This window comes from Mastigoproctus giganteus, chromosome 3, assembly GCF_048544385.1.
Source record: "Mastigoproctus giganteus isolate SK-2022 chromosome 3, ASM4854438v1, whole genome shotgun sequence".
Taxonomy (NCBI): Eukaryota; Metazoa; Arthropoda; class Arachnida; order Uropygi; family Thelyphonidae; genus Mastigoproctus; species Mastigoproctus giganteus.
This window is the reverse complement of record NC_143577.1, coordinates 204982257-204994849: the sequence shown is the minus strand read 5'-3', so window position 1 is coordinate 204994849 and position 12593 is coordinate 204982257. Positions and strand designations below refer to the sequence as shown.

At 35.6% G+C, this 12593-nt stretch overlaps 1 protein-coding gene across 1 annotated transcript in view; it reads right to left on the bottom strand.

The window, feature by feature from the left end:
- The window catches only part of LOC150088621 (cytochrome P450 3A8-like), a 53693-nt gene that overhangs the window by 30001 nt on the left and 11099 nt on the right, over nt 1-12593 (bottom strand). The window contains exons 7-8 of the mRNA XM_090370271.1: nt 12384-12529; nt 841-956 (exon numbers count right to left, since the gene is read on the bottom strand). Of these exons, the coding sequence (XP_090226397.1) occupies nt 841-956; nt 12384-12529 (262 nt within the window). The remainder of the gene's footprint in view (nt 1-840; nt 957-12383; nt 12530-12593) is intronic.

Sequence of the window (12593 nt, the reverse complement as noted above, 5' to 3'; positions counted from 1 at the left end):
TTGTGTCGAAATTAAAAGACAGAGTTACTATACTTATCTCGAATATCCCATAGTAAGTTAAAATTGAACTTGCCTTTGTTTTCTTCCAAGTAGTTGCCATGACAGCTCTGCCTAATACTATTTCCTTCTGTCACGATTGGATTCAGAAGGCCTGCAATCGTGGCAGAAGGAAATGAGTTTCAGAAATATTTGTATGTCCGAAACTCATTTACTGATGTCGATTTTAGAGCCCTTGAATACTGGACTTCACCAAAAATCCAAAATGTGTCCCTTTCAGTTTGATACTTGGAGAGAGAGAGAGAATATTCTATCTGAAGGAAAAGCTTATCTTCCAGATATTAAGCAAATGATAAGAATATATAAAAAGCACATAATTGGTAAGTTCAGTTTTGACAGTTGTTTGCTCTTATTTATCAAAGTCATTTCAGGAATTTTCTAGCCATACCGCGTATACTTTTTTCTAAAAATCTTTGTGTGTGTATGTAGTCACTCAATTTTTTAATATATACGAGAAGAAATTCGGAAAATTCATCAGTTATTTTACTTTTATATATTCTTATTATTTGTTAAATATTTTGATCTGTCAATTTAAGTAGCATACCTAAGTCTGCTATTTGTAAAAAATACTAAACCTTTAAGATTTGCTCACATTTTTAAAGTCTAAAAAATTATACTCGACTCTTTACTGCTAAGGTAGTTAAGTACCGCTGCGATCATTTTTGCCCTTGAACTGAGCAGTGTTACCAGAAATTGGCATCAATTAAAATTTTATTGCTAATAACTATAAACTGAAAGTAATTAAGTACGACATTAAAATATAAATAATTTTGTTTTTCTCACCTGTTTTGTCTTTTTACGCTCTTCAATAATTTGAAGAATAGTTTCTTTAAAAAACTGCACAGCTTCAGGATTAAACAGAGATATCTGAAACAGCTTCATGGCCCATGGAAAGAAAACTAGTAAAGAAATTAATCCCATATTTCAAGTGATTTTCTGTTAATACTCAATGATTAGATATATGTTAAATGTTATTAATATTGATTAGATATGATTAAATGTACGAATACAGTATATAATATTTATGAAATCTTTATTGCAAAATATATTAATGGTAACCGTTTGGCTCAACGGTGCAGTAACTTGTGTTTCTTCTGGTATTAACTTCCATAAAATGCCTTCACTTCACTGAGGACTTCATCTGCATAATTGCCGTATACGTACCATCAGCCTGCAACTACCAGCGATAACCAGTTTTGGGATGCCAATCCCGTTCACGAATCGACGAACATGAAATTCTGCCTGGAATAGACTTTCTAGGATACTACCATTAACAGGCATATAGACCTTGGGGTTATGTTTGACCCTAAACTGCATTTAAGTTTAATTGGATAAGCCCTCATCCATTAAATAGTGACAAATATTGTGTGGATTGCCACACAATATTTGTTGTATATTTCGGAAGTCACAATTGCCAAATCCATAGTATTCTCTCCACTTTTATATGCTAAAGCAGCGGTTCCCAACCGGTGGTTTGCGAACCCCGAAGGGTTCGCGAATGTGTTCCAGAGGATTCCCACTAAAAATTCTGTAATGGCGTCTGCTTAGATTTACATAGGTATACTGTATTATTGTAAACTACAAAATATAACTAATAATAAAGTAAAATAAAATAAAATAAAAATTAAAGAATTGCCCAGGAAAGAAGCCACATCTCCCTCAATTCCTTATAATTACTTTACTCTTACAGTATATCATGTTAAATAAATATCTAAAATTATTTCTTGACTAAATGTCTAAGAGAATGAAAAAGGTTGTTTATGCATGAGTACTGCACTTCCATAATTTCTATTACTCAGGTAATATGCATACATCGTTTGATTACATCTCATATTGTGAACACCTTCAGAACGAGTTTCCGAGGTATTGTACTGCTTTGAATAAGTAACGCTTCACCAGTGAAGAAGACTAATGTCGCTTATTCTCGGCGGATACCACTACCCAGACGGCACCGGTTCGAAGCTCGTTGGATTACTCATCGGTGGGTAGACAGGTACCCTGTTGTTGCAATAATGATAACCCAATTATGAAGTATAACTCCACAATATGAGAGATGCTTGATGGTGTTCATAAAAAGGTTGTTTATGCATGGGTAATGAGAGATATAATCAAACAATGCATGCATAATACCTAGGTAGAAATGATGGAAGTGCATTACCCATGCATAAACAACCTATTTCATACTTTTACACATTTAGTCAAGAAATAGTTTTCGATTAAACCATACGCACCATCAAGCATCTTTCATATTGTGGAGTTATACTTCATAACTGGGTTGTCACTATTGCAACACCAGGGTGCCTGCCCATCCACCGAAGAGAAGTCAATCAGATCCGAAACGGTGCCGTCTGGGGGTCTTGATGAGGCCCTCATTACCACGAATAGGTAACAACAATCTTCCCTAATGGGGAAGCGTTGCCTATTCGGAGAATTCATAACTGTTTGAGTTCAATGAGTGTGAGAAGTAACTGCTCCTTTCCTCTTCCTCTCCTACTATCGCTTTCCTACACCTTTTTGCTTTCTAAAGTGTAATAGGGACAGTATGTGGATAACAGAGTATCTTATCCCATACCATTCTTCAAATAGTGCCGTCTGGGTGGTAGTATCCGCCGAGAATAAGTAACATTAGCTCCAAAGCTGAAGCGTTACTTATTCGAGGAAGTGCAATACCTCGGCAACTCGTTGTGAAGGTATTCACAATATAAATATAATCGAAAGATATATACATACTACCTGGGTAGCACAAATGATGGAAGTGCATTACCCATGCGTAAACAACCTTTTTTAAATAAATGTTTTCCATACTAATTTTTTTTTTCATTCTCAAGGATCATTGTTATGTATGAGTACTTTTTTTTTTAGAACTTATAGTACTTAGTACCATGCATAGGTTTAAAAGATGAAAGAAGATACTTGTTGACATTAGACTTGAACTTCTGTAGACTGTAATTTTCAGGAAATACGTATGAAGGAAGTTTGTTCCAAAAAACAGAAATTGAATGAATAAATGAGGAAGAAGAAATGTTGGTTCTGTGGGATTGAACTTGGACAGTAAAATGATGTTCACTGGTTGTGGCACGTGTTCGGACTGCTTTGAACGATAAAGCGGGAATTATATAAGCCAATTCAGAAGAACAGTGCCCATGGAAGTATCTGTAGAAAAGGCATGCAGCAGAAACAGTACGTGTATGAGACAGAGTGTAGAGAGAGAGTCTGTTAGAGATGAGTCATTAATTAACCTAACTGCCCTCTTTTGAATGGAATCTAGAAGCCTGAAAGAGGTTTTTGGGGCACCGCCCCAGATGTGGGAACACTGTTCCATGGTAGGGCGTATTTGCGATTTGTACAGAGTGAACCGTTGTTGGATGCAGAGGAAGCAATATTTGTATTATGTTTTATGACGAGAGAGAGAGAGAGAGAGAGAGAGAGAGAGAGAGATTAGAAGTCAGGGTAATCCCCAAGATCTTGCCTAGAAATTGGAGCGCAATCGAAGATGAGCAGAGGAATCTTTTTTTTTGCGAGATATAAGATAATAATGAGTTTTGAAAGGATTGGAATTAGGTTTTCTTTGCCCCACTGTCGAATTACCTTGAAATCGGTATTTAAGGATTGTCAGTGGACACACGAAAAGTTGAAGCTGTTTGAGCAGGGCAAGGTTTCTCAAACTGGATGGTTGAAAGCAATGTGCTGTCATCAGCAAAAGATAGGATTTCCGATCAATGGGAGAAGATCATTAATATACAAGAGGAAAAGAGTGGGAGAAAGAACTGAACTTTGGGGAACATCAGCACTAGTGGAGAAGTTAGAAGACAGAGCCGTTTACCATCACCCGCAGTGAGCGGTCAGTGAGAAAACTGGATACCGAATTACAGAGAACAGCTGGCAAATCATAGGATGGAAACTTATTTAGAAGACCTTTGCGCCAAACACAATCAAAAGCCTTTGAAATGTCAAGAGCAATGGCTTGAGTTTCACAAAACGTTTCCATTGAATTTGTACATAGATGGGTAACATAAGCCAGAATATCACCAGTGGATCGACATGCACGTAATGCATACTGGCAATCGTTGATCAGATGAACGATTTCCAGATAGTTTAAGAATTGGCAGTTAATTGATTTCTCCATTACTTTGGAAAGAATAGAAGTAATTTCAATGGAACGATAATTAGATGGAAGGGATTTGTCACTCTTTTTAGGAACTCCCTGGATTTAAGCAAACTTCCAAGCAGAAGGAAAGGTACCTTTGGAAGAAAGTAAAACAAGAGAACACAAAACAGAAGTAAGTTCAGGGGCAGGCACAGTTTTTGAGAACAAGTGGAGAAATACTATCAGTACCTGGCGCTTTCTTAGCATCAGATTCATCAAAATCCTTCTGGCATCCTCTTGACGGAAAACCACAGGAGGCCTTGAATGGCGTGTACTGGGAAAAGTTTGAGGTGATTTACCAAGATCATCAATACATGAGTTGGAAGAAAAATAGGATGCTAGATCAGCTTTATCTTTGGCTGGTGTGCCACACCAGCCAAAGATAAAAACACATAAAGATAAAAACAGAACCATCTGGTTTTGACGGTGGTGGGAACAGAGATGGATAAAAATTGCGGCCATTAGCTTTGGCAAGAAACCAGAATGCTCGGCTACTATTTGAACAAGAAACAAGTTTTCTACTCTTAGCCTGTTCGAATTCTAGTTTGTACTGATTAATAACTGCTTTACAAAGTATAAATAATACTTTGTAAGTTTGATTATTACGCAAGGTCGCTTATAGAAATGTAGTACTGGAAATATTTTATAATAAAAATTTAGAAATAGTATACGATTTCAGAGAATACAGGCTTAGTGGTTCGCATTAAAAATATTATCCTATTATATTCTTGTCCTATCAGATGCTCTCCCATGTGCAGTCACTGGACTGACTGTTCGCGTGAGACATGAAATACAAATGTTGAGTCCTCGAGTTTTACACCTCTGTTCCTAATTTTTCTTCTCCGCTATGAAGATCCCATGCCGGGAAGTTAGCGAAACGACTTTGTTTAATGCTAGGATGTATAATGACAAACTTTGTACTTTTATCAACGTCAGTCTCTCTCTCTCTCTCTCTCTCTCTCTATATATATATATATATATATATATATATATATACATGATAAAATTAATCCAAAAATTAAATAGAGAAATAAAAATTACTGAAATATTTAGAAAAATAATAGAGTACTAGGCTTCCTGTTTTATTATTTTTCGCTGCATAAGGACCACCGCTATGCAAATCTATTGCATCGGCGGTTTGATCTTAGTATCATTCCGTCGTTGCATGGATTTGTTTAGCGTTCGAAATGCAGTCATTCCATGACTATTATTGGCCTCGTGGTCCTCTGTCTAGATGGGGCATAATGGTCAGTCTATTTTATTTTATTTCATTAATTTTCAGTTTATTTGGTCATGTAATGTTGTTAGTTTACGTTTCCACCTCAGTGATATTTCACATAATTCGGAAACGGGTGCCATCGACGAGGCGCCGCTAAATTTCTTTTAATTGGCTTAATTTCCAAATTATTTTAGGAAATTTGCTTCAACACTACCCTTTTCTTCTTTACACCCCCCCCCATATTTTTCTGTTATTGTTATTTTATTTGGTTCAGTTCATTTTCACTCTACTGGTTTGCCATGCTACTGGCAATATCCTATTTTAATTTAGCTTATATATATATATATATATATATATATATATATATATATATATATATGTGTGTGTTTGTGTATTCAATGTAAACCTTTAAAGGATTACATTGAATACAACATATATACAGGAACTCCCCAACTTACGTAATTCTCGACTTATGGAAATAAGATTTTACGTAAGTTTTTGCCGGCCGGTGCAAACTTTAAAAAAAATCTTGGAACCGTATTTTGCATCCCGTAGGAATAAATCGGGGTATCGTGAAAATATCGTAATGCAAACCCAATAACGTTGTTTTATTATTATTATTATTATTTTTTTTTTTTGTAATTCGTTCCAAGTCCTTAGAAGTTGAAATTTTCGCTATATAACTAAGCTATTTATCTCTCCAAAAGGTCATATTTATAATGGAAATTGTGCTACCCTTTCATCGTTATCATATGTTTCCGTTATAAGAATCAATTTTGAACTTCTTTGTGATATTTGTGTAAAGCACATTTCTGGAGGTCACGACCAAAAAACAATTTGCACTTTCCGGTTTATTGGGCTTTTCTGTTCGCGCATCTAATTATAAACGGGTAGTAAACTCGATCTTATTGCATTTGCGATAATACCGATAACTGCAATTCTGTGGGTTTTTACGTTATTATGGTTGAAATGTGTTCCCCTTCACTGAAATCTTCAATCATATAAAAAACAAATAAATTTTCAGAATCTTCTCTGCATTCCTATTTACGTATTACAATGATGAAGGGAAAGCGACCAACGAAAGGTGTAAGTGGTGGTGGTGCCAGGAAACGAAACAAAATTGATTTAGAAATGAAGATGAAAATGATTAAGGAGTACGAAGCAGGACAAAGTTTGTCATCTATTGCAAGGGAATTAGGTCTCGCTGCTTCAACAGTGAATACAATTTTAAAGGACAGTGCGCGTATAAAAGAACATGTCAAAGGATCAACGCACTTAAGATCAACAGTGATCACAAAACAGCGTTCAGGCGTTATATCGAAGATGGAACAGCTGATAATAATATGGATCGAAAATCAGATTCAGAAGCGAGTGCCCCTGAATCTAATGACCATTCAAGCAAAAGCAACAAGTATTTATAAAGATATTAAGGATAAGTACGGCAAACCCCGACCCAAGTTCGTGGCAAGCAACGGGTGGTTTAATAGGTTCAAGCATCGCGCTGGTGTCCACAACGTTAAAGTATGCTATGAAGTCGTCAGTGCCAATTCTGCAGCTGCAGAGAAATCTTGTGATGTGTTGGAAAAAAATTACTGATGAAGGCGGCTATTCAACGCAGCAAATTTTTAACGTTGACGAGACGTTATTGACGGTATTGGAAAAAATTCCGGATCGAACATACATTGCCACAGAGGAAAATACAATTCCAGGTTTCAAGGCGTCAAAAGATAGGGCCACGCTCTTGCTTGGGGCAAATGCAGCGGGATATTACAGATTAGAACCACTGCTTGTGTACCATTCTGAAAATTCTCGTGCATTTAAGGGCATCAATAAAGCCACCCTACTCGTGCATTTCCGATCGAAACATAGAGCATGGATAACAATATCTCTTTTTGAGAATTGGTTTAAATGCTGCTTCATTCCCTAGGTTTAAAAATATTGTAAAGACAACGACGTTCCTTTCAAGATTTTGCTTCTATTTGATAATGCTCCTGGACATCTTACGCATCTAGATGATTTCAATTCGAATGTGAGAGTCATATTTCTACCGCCGAAGACGACTTCACTCATCCAACCTATGGATCAAGGTGTTATTTCGAATTTAAAAGCATACTATTTACGCACATTTGCTCAGGCATTGTCTGCAGTAGACGGTGAGAAATTTACGTTAAGAGACTTTTGGAAATCTTACAATATTTACCACGCCATCTTAAACATTAATAAAGCCTGGGCGGAAATTACTGAAAGTTGTTTAAATGGCGCATGAAAAAGAATATATGCCCACGACACGTAAAAGGCTTCGAAGGATTTGAAAAAGACGAATTCTTTGAAGCGGTTACAAATAAGATTGTAAAGGTTGCAGAGCTACTTCAATTGGAGGTTGATGCCAAAGACGTGGAGGAGTTAATAGAAGAAGAGAAGGAATTATCTAATGAAGAACTTATTGACTTGCAGACAGCGATAGTGAAAGAAGAAAATGCTGACGAAGCTCAAGATGAACCAAATGAGCAGCCGAGACCCTTCATCTCCAGAGAGAGAGATGGCAGTGGCATTTCGTGAAATTGCATCGGCAATGGCGAGGTTTAAGGAATTGGATCCTGAGAGCGAACGTTTCTTAAAAGTTAACAGAGGGGTGAATGATATTCTTGCTTGCTATAAAGAAATCTACGATGAAAAGAAAAAACCACCGTCCAGTCATCCATTAATGTTCTTTCGTACGGTTGAGTAGCTTCTAAATCTCCACAGCCCTCAATCTCCACAGCGGCGTACTTATCAGCTGAAGACGTCGATTCTGGCAACGATGCTCGAGAGGTAAAACTTACTGACGTTATGCCTGTCTCCTCTCTTTTTTGTAATTTTAAAAATTTGAATTTTTTTTAAATTACAAAAAAGAGAGGTAATTTTGTAATTTTTCCTGCACATGAGATAAAAAATTGAATAAATACAAAAAATATATTTTTTATTCTATTTACATGTTCGTCGAGCATTTCGTTTTTTGATTCAATCAATTCAGCGAGCAGAGTTGCGAGTGCTGCACAAGCATGGGGAAATTTAATTTCCGCTGAACGCAACCCTTACGTAAGTCGAAGAGATCCTGTATATCTTTGGAATTGCAATATACACACACACACACACACACACACAGTAGACTTTCGGAATAACGGCACCTGCGGGAATTCAAGGTGCCGTTATTTCGATGTTTCCGTTATCTAGAAAGTTTTATTTTTAATGTATTTAATGCAGAAATAATGAGGCCAAATAAGAAAAAGACAGATTCAGAATGCAATTTTGTTAATTGCACATAAAAAAACGTTAACGATACAATGTTATATTCTGCCATTAATACACTATTAGTTACGCTCTGTTTTATTTTCTTTATTATATCATGTTTAGTCTGTGCGGTTAGCACAGTGGTATCGTCACCGTCCGGGTTCGAACCCGTCGATGACGCGAGGAACTTTTACAGTCTTCTTTTACTCCATAGCTGAATTAGTGGGTATGAAGCGTAGATAGCAAGGTTTCCCCCAGACACTGGGGTTTTTCGTCCAGCAAAACAAGCGAATCGATCAGAAAACACACGCAGTTTACAGACACAATACACATGGGTATATGAATTAACTTTCCGGGTGACCCTAATGTAATAATTTGGATTACATCGTTTGTCACGAAGCTTTAATGCTGTTCTTCTTTTCTTCTCTGTATAAGATTAACATTAGGAGCCATAGTGAGGGGTTTTTAATTTAAAATTAATGTAAAACAGCGGTATAATCCGTGATATCAGTACAAAATTCACTTTGAAAATGGCGAATGTAAACAAATACAGTAATCATATTTGATTAATCGTGACTTTTTTTTCTTTTTTCACCACTGCAAGACATCTGCACTGTATGTATTGATCCGATCTCAATGAGCCGTTATTTAAACAGACTACTTTTTTATATTTGACATTGCAATCCGGAACGTAGTAGTGGCATGTGATGCAAGAAAGCAAATGTATGAGCTTATGCAGCATCAGCCAAAAAAAAAAAAAACACACCATTCCCTCCAAATGCCTGTCCAGTTCCTCCTTAAATTTATTCACCCTATCAACTTCCACAACGACAGATGGAAGTTTGTTCCAGTAATTAACCACCCGCTGGCTAAAGGCAACAGTCGAACCGTCGATGTCAAGTGGACCAATCAGATTCATCCCCTTCCTTTTAGAGTTTATATAAGTAAAGAAATCCTTGCTGTTTTTCTTAGCATCTTTTGCCAAGGATTTCTCGTAATCTGCCTTCGCCTGCCTAACCTCCTTTGTAACTTGGTTACAGATCAACTTGTAGCTATCATAGGCTTCTAGACGTAAGACCTTGTGATTGTATTTTTCACTTGACGCACCGCATTTTATGCTTTGTATATGTATATTACTTTCTATATCAAATATCAGCTACTCTTGTTTTAATTTTATTGTGTAACAACTTGTTAATTGAGTTCTCTTAAAAAAACTAGTTATACATGTTACTATAATATTTGCATGTTAGCATTTATGTTAGTTAGCCTTTTTATACATTCCCTTTCACTCGCACCGTTACCCGCTGGCTTCGTGGCAGTGAAGGTCAATATTGCAATTTGGAATGTATTTATAATTTATTTAACTACTATTATTATATATATATATATATTGCAGTAAAGGTTTCCATGAAGGTGCGCTGCTTCAAGAACATTTCAAGAATTATTGTATAATAGATATTCCAATTGTTATTTGACTTTTAAATGGCAATGTCTCGTGAACGGAAAAATAAAAATACAGTACATCTAACTAGCAGTACACAGTATTGATCCGGTGATAAGAATTGTGACCATAGAAATGTAATTCATTTTTTTTAAAATGTGCCACGAATGATACTCACACTTCTTTAGCGTATGTGTTTAAGAGGTTGGCTATTTCTAATACATCACTGCATAGTAAGATAATCAGATCTGTTATAATAAATTTCTCTTTTATAGCATTCTATAAATGTTTAAAATTTACATTTATATACCATGTTTTTAAATTAGGACAAATCTAAGTTTCCCATTTCCTCTTATAATACGTTTTTCTTGATGTTATTTGGAAATGGCGCTACATAATGATTATCCATGGATTAATTTTTGAAATGAACCAGTCTTTTACCACGTGGATAAAGCAGAATTAATTTATTGATTAAGTGCTTTGACCTAATTCTTAAAACTAATTACAAAGGTGACGTTTAAGGATCCTTTACGGATCTCATCACAGACCATACAGGACTGTTAATAATTTACCCTGGCTTGTCTGAGATTGCTCTGGCTTTTTCTTGTTCATATAATTACTTTAATTTTCATATTTGAAGGAAAGAAATTAACACATTTCTTTCACTTGATCTATGTCAGCAACCAATTAATTGCACATCACAAAAATTTATGCTCCTAATTCACCAAAGTTTTGATTCGAAAAAAAAAAAGGTGAGGATTAGTGAAAATTTTTAACTGTACGTAATTAGAGTACGTTGATTTAACTGCATTTTGTTATATCACGTAATCGAATTATATAAAGTGGTTCCTAAATACAGAACAAAGGTGGGATAATCATGCTGTTTTACTAGAATTTTCGACTACAAAAAGGTCAAATTATTAGTAGAAGCTCAAAGCGATCGTAGAGAGAAAGATGTATTCAGAAATTTTGCACAGGCCAATTTCTTCTGTTGCCTACACCCTTTGTACACTTCCCTGGCATACACAGGGTTATTGCAGTGACCTGACTACTAAAAGTCGGTAGGGTTCGTGTCTAGGTTCACTGTGCAAATTATTTCGTTTCTCAGTAACTTTCACTATCGTAATGCTTAAAGCCACATTTATGCTGACAGCTGTTCATTAAAATAATTGTTTACTAATGAGTTCTTTAGTAATCTTGGAACTATAATGAACCTATTAAATTTTGATAGAAATGCCTTAGTCCCATTGCTTTTTCCAATGCAGTGACTTCGTTCATACACAGAGTTAATGCTTATTACAGAACTGTAGTGCTCACTTTGCAGATTTTCTCCTTTTAGTGTTATTATTTGGTAAGTATTTAAGCATGCTGTGTCAACTTTCTCTGGATGATATGCAGGGGAAATCGAGTCGTCCAATCTTGGATCGATAAAAATATTATCCACCAATTCCCTCTATTTCATAAATTTACTCTTTGCATTATTATAAATGGTAGGTGTAGGTTGTACAACCATCTACCAATGCTTGGACAGCAATTAGAATATTATTGCTTTACCAGACTTTCTGCCATTACATTTTACTGCATTCGGCTGATATAATTTTCTATGATATCAGTGCATATTGATATCATAGAAAACAATTAATGCCATATCAATGTATATCCAACCTTCATGTTTTTTGGGGATGGGGAATTAGAGGGGAACATAAGAAAACAAGGCAAGATCCAACCTTTGTGGGCGGGGATAACTGCATATAAGAATATTATTTTGTTTTTCTGATAAAGCTAAAGCATAAAAGCAATAACATATATTTTGAAACACGCTTAAAGATAATTACGCCTATCTCCCCACATAACCAGTCCTTTCCTTCGAACAAAGATATTTTTGAATATCTTTGTTCGAACGAAATGCGAAATAACCATAAAATGCGAACAATAGAAAAATCGAACTTCAGTAAATTTAGAAATAACTAAGCAAAAAAAAAATTAGGGAAATTATTTTTTATTCCAGTTGCATTCGAAATCATAGTACAGTACGGTTTCAGAGATTGCCAATGAGACGCTACATAAGTAAATGGGGAAAAAATGTCATCAGAAATTGATTTTTCTTTCTTTCTTTTTTTTTTTACTAGCAATGCCAGGCACGAATTATTCAAATTCATTTGATGAATGTATTATCATCAACCAAAACCGATGATGATATAAATACTTGATAAATGTTAGAACGGTGACTTCAATAGAAACATACTCACCAGTAAGGATATTTCTCCAAGAGAAGTTACTCCGGAAAAGTAATTTTGCCTTTCTGACGAATGTATTGTCGGGATCTTGCAATGAGTTTATGCGGACACCAAATGCTGAGCTTGCAATCACGTCTAAGGTGTATGCTCCAAAGACCCTATTTCATATAACAACTAACTATATAATAAGGCACATCGGTTATGAATGAATAATAAGCGTGC